Genomic DNA, 26059 nt, shown 5'->3' with positions numbered 1-26059 from the left:
AAATTTTCTACCGTTTTTTGTTTTTATTAAATAGTAAAAGTTAATTTTTTATTCTCTATTTTGAAATCAATATTTCAAAAACAAAAAATATGATCAAACAGATCTATAATATTTCTTTAATTTACATCGAGCAAAATAACCATACAAACTCCTATATAAATAAATAATAATAAGAAGAAACTATTTTTTCCTATGAAAATTAAAACAATAAATAATAATAATAAGAACCCTTGCTTCCCGAATTCTCTCCCAGTTTCCTTTAGCTCGAGGAAAGATGTTTTTCTCGGCAAGGACATCTTTTTGCCGATAGACTTCAAGCTATTTTCATCCCAAAAAATAAATAAATAAATAAATAATAAAAGGATAGACCTCTATCTATTACGCTTACCTATTCCTATAATTTTTTTTTTTTTTTTTCACTATGGGTTTATATAGGGCAAATGGGCAACAGGGAAGGAACTACTCGACGGCTCGATGTTCGTGACATATTCGGGTTTTGTAAAAATATAATATACAATAATTGAAAATTAAAAATAAAAATAAAAACCGTCAAATTGGGATTCAGTTTCTGTAAAACCAAAGCAAAAACTCATGTTTTAGAATCCAGCAGTTGCTAATGGTCAATCGGTAATCTTGTGTTTGAAGAAGATGGCGAACGAGAATACCCAAATCTATCACGAGAGGCAGCGACTTCAATTCTGCCTCTTGCACTCCCTTAACAATCTCTTCCAGGTACTCTTTTCCAATACCCATCTCCCTTTTCCCTTGTTTTTCTGCTAGGTTTCTTTTGCTTGGTCTGCAAAATTTCCATGGAAAATGTAAATACAACTTGTACATACTCAAAAAATATTTCTTTTTTTTTTTTTTATATCACTGCAGTCAGTATAACAAAACCCATTGATCTTTTATGCCAAAACAATTGGGTTTGCTTCAGTTTTATAATTTTCCGTGGTTTTTTATTGCCCTTCTTTCAATTGGGAGATTATGTTTGTTTGAATTGGTTTAGATATCAGTGGTGTTTTGTGTTTTTTTTTTTTTTTTTTTCCACCATGGTAATGTCAGAATTATGTTTATAAACAGCAAGAGAACGCGTTTACTCGAGCAAGTTTGAATGAGATTGCTGACAAGCTTGTTGTTGATGATACCGACAAAGAAACTTGGACACCATTATCTATACTCTTTAAGCCTCATCATAATACAATTACTGGAAACTATGACATTAATGTTTTGATTTCTGCTTTAGAAGGGAAAGGGAAGAGTGTGATTTGGCATGATCGTCGAAATGGAGCTTCTTCCATTGATCTAGATGGGCCTGAAGATGGTTTAATGGGTATTGTGCTTAATGTTCCGGTTAGAAGGTATGGTGGGCTTTGGAGAAGTAGGCATTGGGTCACTTTAAGAAGGATTGATGGGATGTGGTATAATTTGGATAGTGATCTTGCTGTTCCTCAGGCTTTTAAAGATACTGAAGAAGTTAAGAAATTTTTGGATTACATCATTGGGAATGGTGGGGAGATTCTGCTTGTCATGAATGATAATCGGTGATTTCGCCTTCTTGGAATTAAGTTTGTAATGGACTGTCTAAGTCTCTGACATGCTAAACTGTTCTGGTAGTGATTGAGATTTAGGTACATTTAACTGAAGAAAATTGTTCCATCTTTAAGTTTGTTCCTGAGTCGTCTTTTTATGCTAAAGAATGTCCATATTATGGAACAGTAATAGGAAATGTTAAGATGAATTTAGAAGGCGGGGAAAATCTTGTTAATGTTTCCACAATCATTTTGTTTTGTGATCTTGATTCCTGGGGATTATGAAAAGCCAGAATTTTCAGGAAAGCCAGAATTTAGAAGCTAGTGAGGATCTTGTTAATGGAAAGAAATATTACAGTTCTTAGGTGGTTATGCGGATTAATATGTGTACTGTCAACTAGCTTAATTAAAAAGAAGGTGGTTGATGAGGATGCGCATCTGAAGCTAAGTTTGAAAGAATTTGATTGTGCTTCTTTGACGTGTTGATAGTCAGTGCTACGAACTATTGGCCTGTCTTGCTTCTGCTGCTTTATGCTCTTTTGTGAAATCTTGTTAATGAATTTTTTCATGTGGTGAAAATATGATGGTCAGAAAGACCTAAAACCTTTCGTTCTGTTTTATATGTTTCTTGAGATTTAAGTGCTGCATGTATACGCGTGTGTGTGTGTGTGTGTGTGTGTGTGTGTGTGTGTGTGTAGAGAGAGAGAGAGAAAGGCTACGGTGCAGTCCGTCCATATACAAATGCACACCAAAGCCGATGTTTTTTTTTATTTTTTTAAACGTCAGCTTCGGTACGGATCCGCATGCGGATGGACTGCACCGTAACCTCCTCATATATATGTATATATGTATATATGTATATATTTATATATAAGTAGGCTCTATTTTTCTTGATTTCTGTTAAATTTGTAGAATGAGTTTGTGTTCTGCCAAATAGAATGCTTAAGGCTTACTGAAACGAGAAGTTAATCTCTAATGTTATACTAAATATGTACACCCTTAGTGTCCCTGTTTCCCACATCCCTGAGCTGACATTATCCCTTTTATGAAATTCTAACAGTAAGTGAATAAAAAGCACGGAAAAAGGCAAAGGCTTACTAACTAGCTATGTCCTCTTCCTGCATCTAAAAGAGATCCTTTGCACCTTTTTATTTTCTCTTTCTAGATTTTAACCTACTTTTGGAGAGATTTTTTTTTTTTTCCCCCCCTGGCTCTTCTTTTCATTGTTTCATTCTCCTACAACTTGATGCCTTGATATTTCATTGTCTCTCCCACTCCCCAAAAAAAAGTAAAAAGAATAAAAATTCAAAACCCATCTAGTTACATTACAAGCCTTTAAATTTGTCTATTTCTTCAGTTTCTTAACATTGGATTTAATTTGGTCCATTGTCCCATCATAACATTTATCCTATTTGTTTGGTAATCTTAAATTAAGGCCTCAAAGTAGGAAAGAAACGTAGACTGCATACCAAATATACTAAAAACTTGCTCTGTTTTAAGACCCAAAAAGTGATTCAACAGGAAAACAGGAAAAAAATACAAGACTATATGGCTAATAACACATGGCTCTGTTTTAAAACTTGCTCTGTTTTTTTTTTTTTTTTTATTAAAACAGAAAAAATAAATTAATAAACAAATGGCTAAATAAGTTCTAAATGTCATTCGGTAGAAGAGAAGCGCAAAATGATCACTGAGAATTTAATAAGAGTCCTAAAATTAGCTATCAACAGAGTTGATGGAAATTGAGATTACAACTACTGATTTATAGGATGTGTGTTGCAAAGTTGTCTGAAAAGGTGAAATACAAGACACTGGTTTGCTTAATACAGTATGTTTCTTTAATAATCGTCGAACATGATGACAATTATCATGGTTGCAATACCTAGGCATTCTAAATCATTTCTTCCCCTTTTTTTTTTATTCCCTCCTTTGGTTTTGATGTTTTGTGTTGGTTGGAGGGATCACTTTTACTATGCTTCTACTGCATGCAAAGCCAAAAAGTGATGGTTGTCACACAGTCAATGGGGGTGATTTTACTGTGGGGTGAGAAGCACAATTTCATATATATTTTTTAAACACACTTTTTTCTCACCGACTCTACTTACCCTTTTGCCATATCCTGCTTTTTGGTGCTCCTCTATTTATGTGCTTTACACTTCCCCTCAGTAAATCTACCAAATACTCTCTCTCTCTCTCTCTCTCTCTCTCTCTCTAGTATGTCAACGAGAGCCGATACCCGGATGTGCAGCAGAGAATACTTCAAGGGTAAGAAGTTCAATTATCAGAAACAAAATTCTGATGAGAAAGTTTCCAGAAGCAAGAAGATTTTTGGAAATTTTGTATCTCAATGTAGCAGTAGACCAGGTTTATCACCAATGAGATTGATGAAGAATCTTGCAGGGAAGGTTGGAAGAGCTCTATGCATTGGACCGGTGAGTAAAAGAGCTTCAAGGAAGGATTCTTTAGCTGGGAAATCAAAGCCCTTTGTGACTCCTGTTGATTCTCATAGGATAGAAGCCATGGAAGATTGTATCGACTTCATCAACTCTTCTTCCTCTTTGTCTAGATCAAACTCCACCACAAATTCTTGTTAGATTTTTTTTTTTTCCCCCCCTTAAATGGTCTGTGAATTTTTGCTCCAACCCTTTAAAATACAGTACCTCTTAGCTTCTATAACGAATCTGTTTTCTGGTAATTTCTTTATAGATCAGATATGAATATCCCAACCTTCTTTTTGTTAGGCAAAGCCAGACAAATTTGATGCATTCTTTGTACTGATGAATGGGTGTTTATCTTTAAATATGCTTGCTAATCTATACCAATTTTAAGGCTTTTGCAGCTTTATTCATCATTATACTAATTTACATGACATATAGAATACTATTAGGCTTAGATCGCAAACCTTCTGAGATTTTCTGGGTTAATGGGAATTTCATCTAAACTAGGTTGTACTCATAGGTGTGCTAGCAATGCTTTCCTAGCCCACACGAATGTGTTTGGTAGTTTTTGGAGTCCTTAATAGCCTAGATGATCAAATATACTGTTTTTACATTGGCATTAGAGGATCTATTCGTCTAAAGTTCCATATTTATAGGGAAAAGATAAAGCAAACATGTTGCTTATATATGTGTATATATATGTATATATATATATGAACATAGTCTCCATGTCCCTGTTATATTCTTAGATTGGACTCTTATATATATGAATCTGCCATTTGCAAACACTTTTAGCAATTTCGGAAAGATTATCTATCAGGGCAACTCTATCTGGAATATTTATGATCTGAATCTATATTCCTTTCTAGATGAAAAAATTATCACATTGCTGATAGTAGAAACTATACTAGGTATCTAGTTCTTAAGACTAAATCACTTCAATTTCATGCTTAAGCATTATAAATCAGCCAAATTAACAAGGCCAACAACAAAACCCCCATATGGCAGCAGCAGCAGCATAGTTTGGAATACAGAGCTGTGAAAAATGAATTAAAATTCGTTTATAACACGACTTAAATGTTCCATAATGATGATCAAAGATTAGATAAGTAAATATACACCACAAAAGGTGTGAAATGCCTGCAGAGAGAATTACAAGAATGATAGAAAATAGCCTGTTTTTTCTTTTTCTTTTATTTCTTGGCGAAAAGGCCTCCAAAGCCTCCGTTTTTCTTCTTTGGGACTGCCACAGAATTCTTCCGGCCACCGTTGGTGGGGCCACCATTCTTTTCGTCAACCTTCTTAAGGATTGGATCAGTCTCAAGAAGCTGGTCTTCCTTCTGCAGCCCACCAAGAATCCAGTCAAGCAGTCCTTTCTCCTCTTTGCTTCCTCCTGCACCCTTTGCCGCAGTCGCCGCGAAGAAACTTCCGGTGGCGGCCGGACCGAAAACCATTGTTAGAGAAGCCATTGAGCTTCTTTTTTTTTTCTTTTTTTCTTTTTTATGTTAAAGGCCTGGCTTTTTTTCTCACTCACTCAACAAAATGAAAATGGTGGTGGAGAAGAATGGGGTTTGAGTGAACAAGAGGAGGGAGTTTAAGTGGGTGGGATATTATATCCTTCTGGCTTCTACTCACAAGTGACTATTAGCCGTTAGATGGGTGTTGCATGGTGATTGAGATTTCAGTGGAAGTGTTTACAGCACGAGCTCTCCACAAGTGTCTTATCCTCTTTCCTGTAATTCCTTTTTTTTTTTCTTTCCTTTTTCTTTTCTCGTTTTGTTTTCAATTCTCTTTTGTGGATTTTTCTCTGTGTTTTTTTTTTTTTTTTTACAAGGAGGAAATTTTTTGCAAGTTGGACTAGTTGAGGGCTCATCCTTAGCGGAGACGGCGTGGCCTCTAGTTCAACACGTGGCGATACCATGACCTATAAGCTTAATAATAGAGTTGGTGGTGTTGGAAAGGATGGGCCGTAGGTCGTTAACTTTACTGAAATGGGCCTGACCTGCCCACTTTTCTTTTGGGCCTTCAAAACAATAATATTATTATTGCATTTCGGTTTTTGAATTTTTTCCTTTTGTTAGTATTTTAGTTCCTAAACTTTAGTTTCTGGTATACTTTAATTTTTTAAACTACTTTCAATTTAAGTAAACAGAAAATTATTAAACCAAACAATCTCATAATAGCCTTATGTATGTTAAATCAAATGCTGTACATTATCTCAAAACTACTAAAATGTAACTAAATAAAAAAATTTAAAAATTAAAGTACATCAAAAACCAAATTCTTAAACCAAAATGCCAAAAGAAAAAAGTTAAAAAGACAAAGTACTACTATGAGCATTGTGTATGGACTAACAAAGCTAATAATAATCCCAAAAAAAGCCTGTTTTTGCAACCACATGGAGTATAGTTGAAAGATTTAAATATCGTTGCAGCCACCTTTTCATTTTTTTTTAAAAAAAAAATTATATTATTATTATTTCTACTTTTATAATATGAATGGATAATTAAGCATAATTTTAATTAAAGCAGACAACCAAAATAAGGCAATTCTAAAGCTTTTCATTTGGACAGTTTTCTTAAAGGGCTTTATGCCTTTAGAAAAGTTTAAAAACAAATACAGTGAAGTTTGCTTCCAGGAAGATTTTCTAGCGGCAAAGAAGCGAAATCAAAAATTATGGCAGACATGGTCTAAAACTGATTAAATTAAAAGCTTCTAGGATATGCTTCTTCCACTTTTATAAAGTGAAATTTCGGAGTTAACCAACATTTCGTTTTTCCGAACAAATTAATTTGGAGTTCAACTATGAGTCAATGATGATGAGTGACACGTCATAATTAATTGAATATGCATTAATTCTGTGGTATCCTATGTTGCCGGTATTAATTGGACTCAGCGTTTACCGTGTAAACCATTTTCTGATTCATTGACGTTAGCACTGAAACTTGAGATTTGGACAACTGAAAATCAATTTGGTTGGTGGCAATTACGTTAAGGAATAGAAAAAGTAAAATAGGGAAAAAACAAAAAACAAAAAAAACAAAAGGGATTTTCATTATTCTCAATTTCTTGTTCCCAACTAATTTTTCTAAGTTTTGGTACGTCCAAAATAAGTCTTCTCTTTCACATGTTTTTAATTTATTTTTTTTAAATTTATATATATTTTATCCCCGTTTTGTAATTGGAACAGCATAAACCCTTTTCTCTTTTCGGGTAAACCATCTCGAACTACCTCTCTTTCTTTAAGAGCAGTATAACTGCATGGGTGACCAAGAAAGAACGTGAAAGAAAACCAAATGAAAGGTGGCTTGGGATTCTAAATAAACTGCTCTCCTAAGAGTTTGGTACGTAAAAATCTCTTTACTTGCTAATATCATTCATATATTCTAATACTATCTAGAAAGTGTTTTTGATTTGGTCCAATTTACGGAGATAATTAAGAACAAAGTACACACATATATATATGGATCTGGACCCAACTACCATTGAAAATTGGTATCCACCGCCATACGTCGTTCGATATCATTTTTTTTTTTATATATATTTTTTCATTTATATAATTTATGCTCTGTGTATCTTTATACATTGAAGTAAAAAATTTGAACATATATAGGTTTATTACTGTTTAATGCAAAATATCTTCTACAGCAAGACTGGGTCAAAATATAAAGTTTCAGCAAATTTTCAATTGTCTATTAAAATGTTTACTATACACAATCAAAAAAAATATATTATTGTTTTCTTCTTCTTAACGGAAGGCCGTTGGAGGGTGCCTTTAACCATAAGTAAATAAATGGAAAAACAAAAACAAAAACAAAACAAAAAAAAAAATATAATATAATTACTCAGAGATGTTTCTAGATTAAGGCAAGAAAAACACATGGTGTTTCTCATAAACCCTTGTCTATTCTTCCCTTTGTATTGACGTGAAATTATTTCTACATGGAGAAATATATTGACGTGAAAGTATCTCTATATGGAGGAAAATATAATAAAAATTTTCCTTCCCTCGTCGTTATTCCAAAAGAAAAGAAAAAAAAAAGAAAAAAAAGAAGAGAGAGAATAGAAAAGAAATTCTTCTCTTATATAAAAAGTTAATTAACAAAATACTTAATAAAGCCAAAAATCATCAAAATCTGATACTAAGACTTTCCACCCAATTTCAAGAAAATTATCCACACTAAAATTCTCACTTAAGAATTCAGCACATTCTACATATATAGAGTTTAGGACTAAAAAGTACTAGATATTATAAACAATATTATTTTGTAGGAAATAAAAAACATTTCATATCTTGACTAAATTATAATTTAACTTTATTCTTCAAAGAACGACTTTTTGTATAAGAATTTTTTAAAGAACTACTTATTATAAATTAATAAAAAGAATTTTTCAAAGAACTACTTATTATGAATTAACTGTCCCCATCATAATATATAATCCAAAAAAAATCATCACCAAAGGTCCAAATTGAATCTTATTCTACTCTTGCTGTTTTCTGGATTGAGAATAAGTTTAAGCTTGTCATCCTTGCTTTGGGTTAGTGGAAAATTGCAGATAATTTATTCTTAATTAGCAGAATCCTTCTTTTCTCTAAAGCATATTTCTAGAGATTGTAATATTGTTACAGATTTTTTAGCTAACCTTAGCCATCAGTATAAGTTAGGATTACATGTGTTTGATTAGCCTCCTAAGGGGATCAGCTGTTTGTATTTTGATTGTGCTGAAAGGGTTAATTCCAAGTTGATTAATATGGTTTCTTAAGGGCATTTTGGCTCCATTTTTCAGATACAAAAAATGTATATATATCATCACAAAATTTTTATAAAGCAAAGAAGGCAAGCCACATGTCCTACTTACAATTTCTTCTACTTTCTACTCACCAAGCTAGTGGACAAGCCGTCGTCTATGTGTGTACAAGTATACAATTGGAACCACAACAAAACATATATATGATTTTATAAAATCATGATATACTACTATAAATTAGTTAAGATACAACGTAAATAACCAATTCAATGTGTATTATTAGGATACAGTACAAACAAGTACCTTCGATTATATATATATTAATATAAGCAGGATTTTTTTTTTTTAATGAAAATTAATATGAGCAGGATTGTATGGATACATACATGGCAATTATATATGCATTATAAATTATAGATGTACGTGAAACGTGAGTTTTAAACTGCAGAGTAACGTGAAGCATATATGTCGCTCGGTGCGTACACCTACTCAGAAGACTGCAATAAAAACCATGCACCGAAAAAAATAAATAAATAAATAAATAAAATATTTCCCGTGGTTTTCTTTTTCGTGTGCATGTGTTTTAAATATTCCATACAGTTTCTATCAACCCCCCAAAATCCTTTGTAATGCCAAAAATTCTCAACAACTCCTCCTACAACCTTTCTCTTTTATATATCACTCTATATAATCTAATCTATCACCATTCTCTCTTTGTCCTTTATACCAAATATTACCCAAAAAAAAAAAGAACTTACAGTTTTCACATCATTTGTCTCTCTCTCCAATGGAAACCCTACCTTGTTTCCTTACCCTAGCTGCTGCTTCCTGTGTATACCTCTTCTGGTTCTATCTCCTCGCCCAGAAGCTCACAGGTCCAAAAGCATGGCCGGTCGTCGGTAGCCTTCCTGCTCTTTTCATGAACCGGAGAAGAATCCACGATTGGATAGCCAGCAATCTTCGTTCAACAGGTGGAACTTCCACGTACCAAACTTGTACTATAGCTCTCCCTTTCTTGGCTAACAAACAAGGCTTTTTCACCGTAACTTGTCACCCAAAGAACATCGAGCATATTCTTCGAACCCGGTTCGATAACTATCCGAAAGGACCCAATTGGCAAGCCGCTTTTCATGATCTTTTAGGCCAAGGCATTTTCAACAGCGATGGTGAAACGTGGCTTATACAACGCAAAACGGCCGCGTTGGAGTTCACTACGAGGACGTTAAGACAAGCCATGGCTCGGTGGGTGAACCGGACTATTAAGAACCGTTTATGGTGTATTCTAGATAAGGCTTCCAAGGAGAAGATCTCGGTTGACTTGCAGGATTTGCTGCTTCGTTTGACTTTCGATAACATTTGCGGACTCACATTCGGTAAAGACCCTGAGACTCTCTCTGTGGAATTACCAGAAAACCAGTTCGCCATGGCTTTCGACACGGCTACCGAAGCGACTCTCCAACGGCTTCTCTATCCCGGCTTCGTATGGAGGTTCCAGAAGCTATTGGGAATCGGAGTCGAGAAAAAGTTGAAGAGTAGCCTCCAAATCGTCGAAAATTACATGAACGATGCCGTTGAAGCTCGCAAGGAAAACCCATCCGACGATTTGATCTCCCGCTTCATGAAGAAGCGTGACGTGGATGGCAACTCCTTCCCCACTTCGGTTCTCCAACGCATCGCGCTGAACTTCGTCCTCGCTGGCCGCGACACGTCATCTGTCGCGCTGAGTTGGTTTTTCTGGCTCGTCATGAACCATCCACATGTGGAGGACAAGATCGTCAACGAAATCTCAACGGTTCTGCGCGAGACACGTGGCGACGATCATCGGAAATGGCTCGATGAGCCTCTGGTATTCGACGAAGCGGACAAGTTGGTCTATCTAAAAGCGGCACTTGCTGAGACTTTACGATTATACCCTTCGGTGCCCCAAGATTTCAAGTTCGTCGTATCCGACGACGTTTTACCGGACGGGACTTTCGTTCCCTCCGGTTCGACGATCACGTATTCGATATATGCGGTTGGGAGGATGAAGACCATATGGGGAGAGGACTGCATGGAGTTTAAACCGGAGAGGTGGATTTCGGCCCAAGGTGACCGGTTCGAACCGCCCAAGGATGGTTATAAGTTTGTGGCTTTTAATGCTGGGCCAAGAACCTGCTTAGGCAAGGACTTGGCTTACCTCCAAATGAAATCGGTGGCCTCCGCCGTACTTTTGCGTTACCGGCTGTCATTGGTTCCTGGTCACCGGGTTGAGCAGAAGATGTCACTCACGCTGTTCATGAAGAATGGGCTTCGGGTTTATTTGAATCCGCGTGAGCTTGAAGGTCAAGAGGAGACGAACACCGTTCCTGCAATGTAGAGGGGCATTTTGGTCATTCAAAAAAAAGGGGTTTCTCTTCCGTTAACTGTGTAATGGAATAGCAATACAACCACAGTAACCACACCATTGTACTCTCTGAGAAGGAACAGTGGGGTGGTAAGGGCAATATGGTGATTTTAGTCTCTTGATTGAGGGTACAAAAGTCATTTAATTTGTATTTACTACATTTCATATAATATTGTTTTTAGTTGTTTGTTTGTTTGGTGGGTACAGTTTGCTCATCTAAATTTGAATACTGATGTCATTGTTGTAATGTTGATATATATTTCCACAGGAGTTGCTGTGGGTCTTCTTGTGCCTTATTAATAAAAGTTACAAATTAATTTCACTTCTCTTAAGGTGTCAGCATTTTGTTCTTATTCTAAATTTATATATTGCTTATGTAGATTTTGAGTGACAAATGTTGTGCATGTAGAACCTCCTTGACTAATTTATGTTTAGTCCAAAGCAGACTCGAGTTGGTTTACAATGCACCAACATTTACTTGCTGATAAGAAAATACGATTTGAAATGATAAAAAAAAAGGATTTGAACGATTATAACATAAGAATATATTGATATACAAATTACAAAATTGATGTTCGTATCAAATACAAGATTTACAGGCTGTTGGGGGGCTATTTAGTATTTACCATGTATTTATGTTCCCTTTTTTTTTTTTTTTTTTTTTCCCCCATTAGAAAGGAATTGAAGTGTAACCCACCTATCAAACTTCATATTCACTTACCGACTTTTTCAGGTTTCAAGCTCCATTTGATCCATGTCAAAACAATTTCAGTCTTAAAGCCAAAGAATCCCAACTAAATAATCCTGTTATTCTTCAACAAACTTGAATTTAGTATGTTTCTGTTTTTTCCTTTCCATTCTTTCAATTTAACTCTTCTACATGAGCTCCGGATTGAACCGCAGTTTAAAAAAGATGATCGATCCAGTTATCCATGAATCAATCCAAGATCTTCTCACCAGTCGAAAAGAGGTTCCATACAACAGTTCCAGTCAAATAGAGTCCAACTGAAACCTTGAAAACATCATCCCAAGAACCTGTGAATTATCAATATAGATCGCACAGAAATATTAGAACTTCCTGTCTCAAAGCTAAAGCTGATGAACACTTGGAAAATCTAGCAAAGCTAGATTATATGCATGGAGTAGGAATCTGACCCATCATTGGTAGACCAAAGGATTTTTTCTAACAACATATTTTCACTCTTCATAAGCTTTATCAAGTGAAGGTACTTATAGTATTTTGAAAAACTCAGATATGTAAAACCCAAAATTATGGCCAACTTAAACTAAACCTGAAATTGAAAACTTAATTCGAAGTTTTCAAACCTAACTACAATGGAGGTCGAAAATACCAAGCTACTAGGACTAGCTAACTCAATTATCTCTGATTGACAGAACTAGTTCAGGAAAATCAGACAGCTGGATTCCAATGAGTCCTAGGCCATGGCGTACGTTCAATGTATCAACAAAGAGTTCTGTTCTCCATCAGTTTTTAAAGCATGCTAGTGTTACAAACCTTCATAATTTTGAGTACCACATGGTAATCAAATCACATCATTTACCTTATATTCCCATGCTCAGTAATAAGACGATAAAAGATACAAGAGATGAGTACTAACCATGTTGCAAGATGTAACCGGTTGCTGCTGTTCCAAAGACACCTGCCAGAACTCCAGCAGTATTGGATAAACCAAGCAATACACCCTAAAAAAATATAAAACTATGAATTTTCCCCTTGTACAAACACTACCAATGGAAACCATGAATGTTGCAGTTGCAAAGTTCAACTAACTCGGTAGGTGATTAATGGGTATGAGCTATAAAAATAGAGAGAATTTTAGAACACAGTCTGAATTCAAAAGATGATTTACACAGAAAAACGAATACTCACTGCATATCGGGGAGCAATATCTTGATGGTTTGAATATAGACCAGACTGTGAGAATGCATCAGTTCCCTGTTCAAGCAAAAGGCAAGAAGTTGGTGAAGTCATCTGTTTCGGATCAGTTGAAAGAGCAAGAAACTGAAATAAAAGATGTCTTCCCAATTTTCTTCTCTCAAATGGCCAGCCTGGTTTTTAAGGGAAAGGGTTGGGAGGTGGTGTATAGCTACCTCAAGTTTGAAACAAGAGTAGGCAAACAAATTAAATAAATAAGCATAACCAAAATAAATAGTGATAAATATATTGCTTATATAAGACTATCCTATTATAATTTTGAATTTGAGATTTCAAACCTTAAAATTTCATTTTCCTTTTGGAATGGCTTGACATAAGAATAGGTTTGAGATGGAAGGAAAAAGATATGTACAAAGTTCAGAGAAACTAACAGATCCTATGGAGCTTCACTAAGTACGAAGAGGACTATATACTTATTTTCGTTCCCATGAGTAGCAAGAACCAAACCTGACTGCACGCCATGCACAAAACAGCCATTGCAGGAGAATTAACATGACTCAACTGAGTCAGGAAGAAAGCAGGGCCAAGAAACCCAATTGTTTGCATGATCTGCAAGGGAAATATGGAAAAATTTCTGTTATCAGTATAAGAAGTCAAACCAAGATAAATTCATTTAAAAACCCAGCAACTCAAAGCAACAATCAAAAAGAAGAAAGCTGGAACGGGTATAAAAGTCTGCTGATATCTGCAGTTCACTAAACACACTTTCATCCACACCATAGAACTGTCATCAAAGATGAACTATACTCACTAAGGTATTGAAATTTATATGCCATATGATGGATGCAACAAAGTTTAAATAATCTGACTAGCACTAATAAAATCTAGAATCACTTTAAAACCCCTAGAATCACTTTAAAACCCCCAAAAGAACATAAGTTTTGTTATTGAAAAATGTGCTCATTAAAACTGCAAATGGAAAAATAAATAGAAGTTGCTTATGAAAAATGATCAATACCTTGCGAACCCTAGTCACAGATACACCTTTGCTTACAAGTGTGTCTGCAATCCACCCTCCAGCATTTGCAGAGAGTGCCATTGTAAGCCAGGGTAAAACACAAAGGAGTCCAGATTCTGTAAGATTGAACTTCAGGACCTATTGTGATAAAAAAGACACCTCCATTATTACCCTGAATGTAATGCAATACTTATTTTCCATGATGACAAGTAAAATTTCAACCATTTTGGCAGAAAGTACCCAAAAAAATAAATAAATATATAAACATGCAACTTCAATTATGTAATGTTGGAATATTATACAGTGACTTACTTGATTATAGTATGTAGGCATCCATGTAAGAAGAATAAATGTCCCCCAATTGTGACAAAAATGTGACACTATCAGGGCCCATACAGGAGCTTTTGACAAGATTCGTCCCCAAGGAATTGTTTTAACAGGCTCCTTGCTAGCGCAACTAGTAGCAATTAGCTTTTTCTCCTCAGGTCGTAGCTGAGGATCCTCAATAGGTGAACTATGTGCCTAGAGTATACAAATCCAACAACACCGAACATAACAAATTAGCAAAAGACGAATCTGATCCATATCAGACATTTCTCTTCCTACAGATATGAATTAATAACTCAAACAAATAAAGAAACTAAACTACAGACGGCCTTTTATTTACAATGGCAAAGGAACACAAAAGGAGCAACATGGTTAAATAAATGCATTAAAAAGTCACCTTGTTTAGCCATATAGCGAACCAAACTGTCCCCAGTGAACCAAAAGAGTAAAAGACTGATGGCCATCCAAACTTATGTATTAGAAATGGTGAGAAAGCCAAACCAGTGACTGATCCAAGGTACATCCCACTGTACACCAAAGCTAACGATCTACTTCTCTCTGCTACAGGTATCCATTTTGACAAAATATTATTCATTGCAGGCATAGCAACACCCTGGAACAAAATAAGACAATGTGACCCCCCATTAATGACAAATTTTAACGGTAATAATTTCTAAATATCAAACATGACATATTCTTCAATTTACACAAGGGCACGCAGTAAAAATTGAAAATAAGAACCAGTCGGAACCAAAGTAGTGATTTCAAGTGAAATAGCTTTCTTATAGATATTGAATACTAACCTCACCGATACCCATGAAAGCACGAACAAAAAGTAGGAATGGCAACCCAAGTTTAGCAGCAACAGGAGTGAGAGCAGTAGCAATGGACCACCAAACGACTCCAAATCCTAAGACCATCTTACCACCCACTGTGTCAGCCCATATCCCACCAGCAATCTGTCATCACTCACAGATTCAAATCAGAATAAAATGTAGGAAATTTTATTACTTTTTTTTTTTTAATTATTATAGGAAACCAAAAAGAAAACCTGTTCGTAGTCAAAACAAATTACAAACAGTGTAAGATGCTTTTGTGTCAAATTCTACGTCACGTGCTTAATATCATACTTAATTTCATCTACAGTGGAAAAAAGTCAAACTTGAAGTCAAAATATTAAAATATTAAATAAACTATATAATATATACATTACCTGAGTAAGGAGGTAGCCACAAAAAAACGACGACTGAATCAATCCAACAGTGGTGGGATTCCAATTGAACTCCGCTGACATGGGAAGTATAGCAATGCTCATATTTACCTGCCAAAGAGTATCTGTTAAAAGTTTGTAACTGAAAATTAAATTTGAAATCCTAAGGACCGTTGACTCGGCAGATTCTCTTGGCTGCCAACCACAACCATATGATATATAATATTTTCCCATTTTTTTTCATATTTCATATAAGCACCCAAAAAATAGAAAAAAGAAAAATACTGAAAATATTGAAACCAAACAGTAACAAGCAAGCAAGCTTACTCTATCCATATTGCAGAGAAGAAAAGCCGAAAAGCACAAAACCACGATGATCCATCTTTTGGGAAACTTTTCCCACCAGGGACCCACACTTTCCAAATCCTCATTGCTTCCAACGACGTCGTTAAGAGCCTCCTCAAACTTCACCGATTTCGGAACCGAGTCGGAAATCTCGTACCGCTCAGACTTAACATCCGCACACACTTTCCCACATCTTCTTCTCCTAACCGAATTCCTCTCCGTCACACGGAAAACGCAGTACTGTTCCTGACCATTTACCCGAACCCGAATCCGAAACGGACTTTGAGGTCTGGATTCCGAGCCGAAACTTTTCCTGGAAGCCGAAATGTCAGGAGGAATGTTTGGTTTGGGAGAAAACGAGTAGAGAAGAGCTCTGGCGCTCATGGTGTTGAGGGCATGAAAGCGTTTGACCACCTCGCTCTTGCAGCGAGAGAGAGTAAGAGAGATTTTCTAAAAGTTTGGACAAGATATTAAGAGAGACTAGGAGGATATTTATGCGTACTGGTTCTGGTATCGACACGTGGCAGCCGCATTGGAAGGATTGGCTTCTCAAGGGTAAGCGCAAGAGAATACGCAAACCCAAATTTTTTTTTTTTTTTTTTCATGTTGGAAGGTATTTAACGGAAGACGAATTTTGTTTTAAAAAGTATTTATTTTATTTTCCTATTTCCAAATTGAAATTTTGGGCGTGCTAGACTGGACCCTTGCTTTGAAGCTTCAGCCCATCTTGAGTACTGGGCTTGGGTCTGAGAATGCAAGCCCGAACTCATTAAAATAGTTCAATAGGGAAATACGTAAAATTAGTCAAATTAGTTCATATTTTTCTGTTAGTCCTTAATTGTCTAAACCAAAAAATTAAAAAAAAAAACTATTTCTTATTAAATTTTAATAAATATTTTTTAGAAAAATTATATTTTGTTTACAATATTTTATATTTATTTAAAAAAAATTTGATATTTTTATTTTTTAAAATGATCAAAATAAAATTTAAATTCGAAATGAAAATAAATAAAATTTTTAAAATATCCATTAAAATTTTTGAAATTTCACCAAAATTTTCATAAAATATCCATATCAGATCTTTAATGATTTAGTTAAAAAATCTATAATTTCCACTGAAATTTCAAAAATATCCATATAATTTTTAAAATTTTTTTAAAAATTTCATAAATATTATTGATATTTAGTAAAAAAAATTATCAAATTAACTTTGTTGATAATTTTTGTTTTTTATCCATTAATTGATTTTTAGACATTTAATGATATAAGCAAAATATAATAAATTAAATTAAATAACATTAATAAGTCATATTTATTGAATATCCAAAAAACAAAAATACAAATATTGTGAATTATATTTTTAAATCTGATAAATCTTATTGCCGGAAATATCTATTTTATAAATGTGGATAAATAGATTATGAAATATATACATGTGAAATAATAATGTTTGTTTGAAAAATAAAAAAAAATTCCTAACAATTCATAAGTTTTTTTTCTTTTTCTTTTTTTATGTTTTTGAAGAAGAAAATTGTTCAAAATATATTGGTTATAACAGATTTTATTTTTTATTTTCTTGTAAGAAGAAAATAATATATCGTTTACTGGTGAACAATATTACATACATGTGATACAAGATAAAGATAATGGGAGTAGATATGCAGGTCAAGGATTCGATGTTGTTGAAAAAAACTATATACATAAAGATAAATCTATAATGGAGATGTCACAACAAAAATAAGATTCGATTTCTATGAATTTTGAATCTATAAAGGTTGAAAGTTATTTTCATAACCTTTATTTAATAGATATCTATGAAATGTCATCAAGTAGCAACTCATAAGTACCATCTCAAACTCAACCATCAGAAAGTAATAGTTATACACATAGTCAATCAATAATGCAAGATCCATATAGTTGGTATATTAATAATTATATGCAAAATTATCAAAGAGATACATCTTTTTATAATTACTTATTACATTTCACATCTCAAAATCAAAATGAGGAAGAAACTGATGATTTTCAACCATTTAAAAGTTCTATATAGTATTAAGATGACATAATGAACTACAATGCAATTATAATAATTGTTTTATATATTCTAATTGATAAATAATTTTATCATATATGTATTTTTTGACATATTTTTATTAATAATAATTTATCTATGGTCATTAATGCTTATTATAAATCAATTCACTAAGAAGAATATAACATTCATTCAATATTTTAGTAAGTTTTATAATCAATTTAATAATTGATGGATTAAATAAGTTAATTCTAAAGTTTCAATAAAAATTTACATTTTTTAAAATAAATTTCCCTCATTTTTTATAATTTTTATCAATATTTGATATTTTTCGATATTTCCAAATAAATTTTTGTATTTTAAACTCTCGATATTTCTATCGATATCAATTTTTTGAACCTTGATTACCACTAATTATATATACCATATAATAACCTTGTATTTAAGAAGTTAAAATCCCTAATAATTATCATTACTTAGAGCATCTTTAATGGAATTTTTAAAGTAAAATGAGTATATTTTTTATAATAAAGATTATCTTTTAAAATAACTAGTAAAATTTGAAAATGCTCTTCAACAAATTTTCTATTTAATTTTTTTATTTTTATTTTTTCTATAAGCATTTATTGTTTTACTTGTAACTCCTCTCTTTTATATAAATTTCTAACTCTTAAATATTATAATAGTGGTATAGAAAAATATGTTATATTCAATTAAATTAATATAATATTAAAATAAATAATAATTTTGGCTTTCTATATTTACAGAATCGAATCAACTTTTTATATTAAAAAGTCAAAATAAATAGTTTATTTAAGGTTTTTTTTAATATTATCTTTTTGAAATAAAAAAAAAATGATACATTTAAAAAAATTCTTAGAGATGCTCTTACCATTAATAGATTTTTCTCGTATAAGAATCAGATTATGAAGAAAAGTTGTCCATCAATATCCGTGAGGCAATTATTTGAGAGAGAATAACTTCAATTTGAGGGAAAAAGGGAAACGACCAAAAGAAATACAAAAAGCTTGTTTAATTGTGTATAAAATTCAACTTTCAATTTCAATTGATAAAACGAAATAATAGGAATTAAGGAATCTGTCGGCTTATCTTTGTGAACATGGTGTCAAAAACTCAACAACAAAGTCTGCAACAAATTCAAAAGAGAATACAAACACCATATATAACAATAATATTTCATATCCTTTAATGAAATTTTTCACAATTAATTTGGATAATATATTTACTGATAAAAATTTTATTAATTGTTCATAAAATGGTATTATAATGTATATGTGCATACGACCATTTGAATGGTCCGACAATCAGACCCTTGACCCATTAAACACCTATAATTCTCACCAGTACAGTTCAGTGAAAGATGCATGAGCCAAAATTCTGAGTGATGAGTACTCAGTGGGCCATCGCAGCCTGCAGGGCTCACAGCAAAAGCATTGATTGGCCAGACTATTTATAGGTGTGTATATATGTATAGCTAGAGCTGCAATGCGGGTTCACACCTACTAAATCATATAAATATATTTTTCATATATTCATCTTCTTCAATTATTAATTTCAATTGTGAAAAGAAGGTTCCAATATGCTTTGTGGGTCAATGGCCAAAAACAAATGTCTATTATTCACCAAATGAAAACAAATTTCTATCTCCACATCAAATTAATATTGGTCCCCATTGAAGACTTACTACGACTGATCAAAAAAGGATAATTATCAAAAAGAAGAGCAAAAAAGACTCCTAAAGGGATTAAAAATTGTCAAGATTTCTGATATTGTTAGATGGGAATGTTTATATGAAAAATGTTTAGTCATTAAATGCAATGATAATTATTATTTGATTTTTTTTTTTTTTTGGTTTTTATTTATGATATTAAGAGTGAAAAATTCGAACTCAAACATCAGTGATACTAAAGATATCCTTTGCTATCACACTATTCCATAACAACAATTATTATTTCACTACGCGAAATACCACACCAAAACTGAGGTTTTTATATATATATATAGTTAACAGGCGACGCACCAATAAGATTGTGCGTCGCCTGTTCTCTCTTCATTATTTTTTTTTTTTTGATTTTTTAATAAAATCAAAATAGGACCATAATAAGAATTGAACTCAGACCCTCTTACACTCTCAAGAAATTACCACACCATCAAGTCAAATAACTTGTATGTACAAATGCAACAAAAACTGCTTAATATAATGTTAGGCGACCAATTACTTAACCTCCTACATTCTCAAGAAATCACAACACCACTAGGCCAAATGACTTATATGTACTGATACAGCAAAAATTGGTTAATATCGTGTTAGGCGACGCATTATTGAAACAATGCGTCGCCAAATACAAGAACAGGCAACGTATTCCTCAACAAATGCGTCGCATGTTCTTTTTTTTTTTTCAATTTTTTTGTTTAAACATTTAAAAAAAAAATCAAAATAGGACCATAACAAGAATTGAACCCAGGACCTCCTACACTCTCAAGAAATCACCACACCACTAGGCCAAATCACTTATATGTACTAATACAGCAAAAATTGGTTAATATAGTGTTAGGAGACGCATTATTGAAACAATGCGTCGCGTCGCCTGTTCTTTTTTTTTTTTTTAATTTTTTTGTTTAAACATTTATTTGTTTAAACATTTAACAAAAATAAAATCAAAATAGAACCATAACAAGAATTGAACCCAGGACCTCCTACACTCTCAAGAAATCACCACACCACTAGGCCAAATCACTTATATGTACTAATATAGCAAACATTGGCTAATGTGTCGCCTGTTCCTTTTTTTTTTTTCAATTTTTTTGTTACAAGAACGCATTCCTCAACAAATTCTTTTTTTTTTTCAATTTTTTTGTTTAAACATTTTAAAAAAATAAAATCAAAATAGGACCATAACAAGAATTGAACCCAGGACCTCCTACACTCTCAAGAAATCACCACACCACTAGGCCAAATCGCTTATATGTACTAATACAGCAAAAATTGGTTAATATAGTGTTAGGTGACGCATTATTGAAACAATGCGTCGCCAAATACAAGGCGGTATTCCTCAACAAATGCGTCGCCTGTTCTTTTTTTTTTTTCAATTTTTTTGTTTAAACATTTAAAAAAAATAAAATCAAAATAGGACCATAACAAAAATTGAACCCAGGACCTCCTACACTTTCAAGAAATCACCACACCACTAGGCCAAATCGTTTATATGTACTAATACAGCAAAAATTGGCTAATATAGTGTTAGGCGACGCATTATTGAAACAATGCATCGCCAAATACAAGAATAGGCGACGCATTCCTCAACAAATTCGTCGCCAAAATAAAATCAAAATAGGACGATAACAAAAATTGAACCCAGGACCTCCTACACTCTCAAGAAATCACCACACCACTAGGCCAAATCGTTTATATGTACTAATACAGCAAAAATTGGCTAATATAGTGTTAGGCGACGCATTATTGAAACAATGCGTCGCCAAATATAAGAACATGCGACGTATTCCTCAACAAATGCGTCGCCTGTTCTTTTTTTTTTTTCAATTTTTTTGTTTAAACATTTAAAAAAAATAAAATCAAAATAGGACCATAACAAGAATTGAACCCAGGACCTCCTACACTCTCAAGAAATCACCACACCACTAGGCCAAATCGCTTATATGTACTAATACAGTAAACATTGGTTAATATAGTGTTAGGTGACGCATTATTGAAACAATGCGTCGCCAAATACAAGGCGGTATTCCTCAACAAATGCGTCGCCTGTTCTTTTTTTTTTTCAATTTTTTTGTTTAAACATTTAAAAAAAATAAAATCAAAATAGGACCATAACAAGAATTGAACCTAGGATCTCCTATACTCTCAAGAAATCACCACACCACTAGGCCAAATCACTTATATGTACTAATACAGCAAAAATTGGCTAATATAGTGTTAGGCAACGCATTATTGAAACAATGCGTTGCCAAATACAAGAACAGGCGACGCATTCCTCAACAAATGCGTCGCCTGTTCCTTTTTTTTTTTTCAATTTTTTTGTTTAAACATTTAAAAAAAAATAAAATCAAAATAGGACCATAACAAGAATTGAACCCAAGACCTCCTACACTCTCAAGAAATCACCACACCACAGGCGATCCTTCTTGAAGAGAATACGTCGCCTATTCTCTCAATTAACAAAAACAAAAATTTTGAAATACATGCAAATTTTATAAAGAATAAAGGTGTACTTGAAAAACAGAAAAATAAACAGCAATCTTCGATATTTTGCTTCGCATTTTTAAAAATATTTTCAGTTTTTATTTGTAGTTGAAAAATAAAAATATTAGTCAAAGAAAAAAAATGCAATTGGGAGAAAAGGCGCGTTCTTGCCATTTTTTGAAAATTTTTGACGCGTTTTTAAATTTTTACGCGCTCCTTTAAATCCATTTTTTCTTTTTTCAAACTACATCAAGTACACCACCTAATCGATATTAGATTTGGAAGCAATCTAAGAGAGACTTGAAGAGTGAGATATTCCAGGTTTCATTTTTCATTTGCCTACGTTGTCGTGGCCGAGAACCTAGATTTCTCTTTGTCGCCCTCGTGATTTTTTGGTTTTCTTCTTTCTTTATCTCCATCGTTTAGGTGAGTTTCTTTTTTCTTGACATGAGGTGGGTTGTTTTTTTTTTTTTTCATTTTAACTGCAGCTTAGGTTCATTGGGTTTTATTAATCTTGCTTTTTTAGAAATTATGTTTGTGATATTGCTTTACATTATTTTGCTAAGTTCAACAAGTATTTTGTGTTGAAGATTAACTTGAATCAAGATGGTCTATTGTTTTAACTTCACCACAACATCGTACGGTTGTTGAAAAAGATGTTCTTGGAGATACAAAGATGGCTCACAATCCATTTGTCATATAGTTGCCAAGTGTCGATGAAAATGATAATGAGGATGAATGTGAGAGTGACTATGTTTGTAATGACTGTGAGGGGAGAAATGTGATTCGTTAAATCTTAAGAACAATGGTAATATTTTTTAAATTTTCATTTATACTAAATTACAAATTTAATAATGATTAATATTTTATTTATTTTGCATAAGTGCTAATAACTTTTTTAATGTTTCCATATGCAGTATGAGGATGTAATATCGTCAACAAGAGGTCAATTTCCATCTCAATGAATATGCATTCATGGAAGTTTAATTAATATTAAATTTGTTATGAAAAATACAATAGCTTACAAATTATGTAAAATATATCAATGAGATGATATTTAATTTATTTGATAATTAATTTGTTATGACAAAATATTTATTTAAAATTTTTGTATTCTATTTATTTTGGATGAAGCTAGTTTTCATTTTTTTGTGTTTTAATTATTTTTATATTTTTACTATTTTAATCACTTTTCACAAAATTTAAAAAAATTAAAAAAAAAAAAAGAACGGGCGACGCATTAAGAAATAATGCGTCGCTAAAAATGTCGATCCGTCGTTAAATAGGCGACTCTATTAATGCGTCTCTAAATAGGCAATTCTACTAATGCGTCGCTAGATAGTCAACTTTATTAATGCGTCGCTAAATAGGTGACTCTATTAATGCGTCGCTAAATAGTCACTTTATTAATGCGTCGCTAAATAGACAACTCTACGAATGCGTCGCTAAATAGTAAACTCTTTTAATGCATCGCTAAATAGGCGACACTAATAATGCGTCGCTAAATAGTCAACTCTATTAATGCGTCGCTAAATACGCGACTCTATTAATGCGTCGCTAAAAGTAAATATGAGTCGCTAAAAACTCAAAGATAGGCGACTCTTATAATGCGTCGCTTGTTGTCTTATAGATTTAGCGACAAGACGTTAGGCGACACCATGCGATACGTCGTTATTTATTTTCTGCGACGCATTTATTGCGTCAGTTATCAACGCGATTCTAGTAGTGTTTGTTACTCTTGTGTATGTGTGTGTGTCTAAATTTTTGGAAATTTGTTATTTGGATCAAATAGTATGATAATTTTTACCACTTACACCCTTAAACACCCCTCGTTTAATTTAATATATAATATAGTGAAAATTGTATGACTAAAGAAAAATCATATAATATTGTCACCCACCTTAAACAAAAGAAGATAAAAGATGAGAACAACAGCTGCAAAACATGCTAAGGCGATTAGGGGGGCCTTGGAATAAAGAACCGTCGTTTTTGATCCCTAAAAAGAAAAAGATTAAGAAAAAGAAAAAGTTATCACTAGATATATTTGATTTATAAAAATACTTAGTTAATGGCAGTCATCATTTTCATGCTAAGTACTCCATGCCGGGACTATAATATTATGTATGTATCTGTCAACTGGTTCCCACACTACGCCATTCGCACTTGTGTACTATAATGAGTATTAAAAACCAAATACCATAAACATAAAGTGCTGAACTCTTTGTAGGGACCATAAACACAAAGTGCTAAACTCTTTGTAGGGAAACTAATTTTTTTATTTAAAAAAAAAAAAAAAAACTGTTTATGAGGAATAAATTTTCCAAAAATCATGTTTCTTTTCTAATGTTTGATTTATAATATAATTTTTAGAATTTGCAAGTAAATAAATTTGTTTGTATCTTCTAATTGAAAATAACATTGTTTTTTTTTCATATTTAATATTATTTTCCATAAAATTTTAGAATAACATAGATTTGAAAGGATTTTTTTAAATTCCGAAAATTATATTTAATGGGCTCACATTTTTAATCTTGTAAAATTTACTCAAATACAAAATAATAATAATAATTTTCTCAACGAATCTCATATTAAAAGAAAAAAAAAAAAAAGTGGCACTTAGAGGAGAAATTATTCAACACGTATTGTATATTGACATGGACTCCATGTTGATACACTCATCCAATCAGAGACTCTGGTGCATTGATCTCTCGCTTGAAGTTAGCTAGGATAAGTACATCTCAAGGTGGGGAGAAGTAATATATATGAGTTTTTTTAAAAATTAATAAGAATTTGATTTTGTGGTTCGTGAATCTCCTTTAATGAAAGAAAGTTATCCGGTTCAATTGATCAATGAATTTTTAATCATAAAATAATAGTCTCTTTATTCTAAAACTCTCGACTCATAATAATCTTAAATTATATATATATATATATATATATATTGACACTGTGTTTGTTTCGTATATAATCAAAACACACTTTGCTAAAAAAGAATAGACAAATAAAATCGTTTGGAATGCAAATGGAATCATATATATGTTGGTTAAAGAATTGTTTATATATAGTTATGAATTTTTTTATTTTTTTTCACTAGTTTATTTATTTAAGAGACATCGTCATGGGATTAATTAAATGCTATGAGATTTTGTCATCCAAGTTGTGTAAATGTAGGAAAAAATTTAAAAAATAAAAATAAAAGTAGTTGTGCAAATGCATTACACGTGGCAAATAAAACACGATGATTACCAAATGTCTAAACTGACCTTTCCATTGGAAGTTTAAGGTACATTTATAATGACATGGTTGCTTACCTAGAAAGCGGCATGCATTATCCTTATTACACAGCTCATCTAAAACATTGTCGGCAGCTTTACTATATATTATGCTGGAAACAGTAAAAGTCCAAAAAAAAAAAAAAAAAAATGATTGAAAGAGAAAGAGAAAGACATTGGAAAGCTCTTTAAGTCATATTATAAAAGAGAAAGGGCAACCAGAACTTATTCTACCTTTCTTCTTCTATTTTTTCTTCTTCATTATTTTTGTGTGATCTTTACTCGTTTAAAAGTCAATGTGGTCAAGGTCAAATACACTTAATTGTTACCATGCTTTCCCAACGGAATCTAAGCAAAATTAATGGAAGTTATATTTTACCCCTCAACTATATTATTTTTTACATTTTACCCCCTATTGTCTTTTGAATTATTACTTTCCTTTTAATTAAGTTTAATAAAATTTATTATAATAAATGATTTTATTATATTGAGTACATACAATGCAATTAACTTTGTTTATTGTCAAAAAGAATAAGCTAGGCCTAACACATATATAACTCGTTAGTTTTACATGTAAAAACAAACGGATCAAAATAAATTACAAAAAAGAAATTGGCAAACTATTGACTTTGTCTTTTAA

At 32.6% G+C, this 26059-nt stretch overlaps 5 protein-coding genes across 6 annotated transcripts; 3 read left to right on the top strand and 2 right to left on the bottom strand.

The window, feature by feature from the left end:
• Positions 1-197: 197 nt before the first annotated feature.
• Positions 198-2423, top strand: LOC107410858 (josephin-like protein). 2 transcript variants are annotated; one of them, XM_048468411.2, is made up of 2 exons: positions 198-732; positions 1063-2423. In XM_048468411.2, exons 1-2 carry the CDS (start codon positions 649-651, stop codon positions 1543-1545), a joined length of 567 nt encoding a protein of 188 aa, XP_048324368.1. In that variant the 5' UTR covers positions 198-648; the 3' UTR covers positions 1546-2423. The 2 variants fall into 2 exon arrangements, with proteins under 2 accessions (XP_048324368.1, XP_015873830.1); XM_016018344.4 differs by having other exon boundaries at positions 206-732; positions 1081-2423.
• Positions 2424-3769: 1346 nt separating this feature from the next.
• Positions 3770-4123, top strand: LOC112490615 (josephin-like protein). The gene has a single exon (XM_025070776.2). It carries the CDS (start codon positions 3770-3772, stop codon positions 4121-4123), a length of 354 nt encoding a protein of 117 aa, XP_024926544.2.
• An 881-nt stretch (positions 4124-5004) lies between these two features.
• Positions 5005-5785, bottom strand: LOC107410859 (uncharacterized). The gene has a single exon (XM_016018345.4). It carries the CDS (start codon positions 5434-5436, stop codon positions 5161-5163), a length of 276 nt encoding a protein of 91 aa, XP_015873831.1. The 5' UTR covers positions 5437-5785; the 3' UTR covers positions 5005-5160.
• Positions 5786-9283: 3498 nt separating this feature from the next.
• On the top strand, positions 9284-11426 carry LOC107410846 (cytochrome P450 86A1). The gene has a single exon (XM_016018325.4). The coding sequence runs from the start codon at positions 9504-9506 to the stop codon at positions 11070-11072; it is 1569 nt and encodes a 522-aa protein (XP_015873811.3). The 5' UTR covers positions 9284-9503; the 3' UTR covers positions 11073-11426.
• Positions 11427-11620: 194 nt separating this feature from the next.
• Positions 11621-16373, bottom strand: LOC107410845 (sodium-dependent phosphate transport protein 1, chloroplastic). The gene is made up of 10 exons (XM_016018324.4): positions 15879-16373; positions 15555-15662; positions 15145-15300; positions 14739-14954; positions 14327-14536; positions 14015-14152; positions 13504-13605; positions 12991-13056; positions 12719-12803; positions 11621-12134 (listed from the first exon to the last, which is right to left on the bottom strand). Exons 1-10 carry the CDS (start codon positions 16278-16280, stop codon positions 12037-12039), a joined length of 1581 nt encoding a protein of 526 aa, XP_015873810.1. The 5' UTR covers positions 16281-16373; the 3' UTR covers positions 11621-12036.
• Positions 16374-26059: the final 9686 nt, after the last annotated feature.

This window comes from Ziziphus jujuba, chromosome 10 (genome assembly GCF_031755915.1).
Source record: "Ziziphus jujuba cultivar Dongzao chromosome 10, ASM3175591v1".
NCBI lineage: Eukaryota > Viridiplantae > Streptophyta > Magnoliopsida > Rosales > Rhamnaceae > Ziziphus > Ziziphus jujuba.
This window is presented reverse-complemented; position numbering and strand designations above follow the sequence as displayed.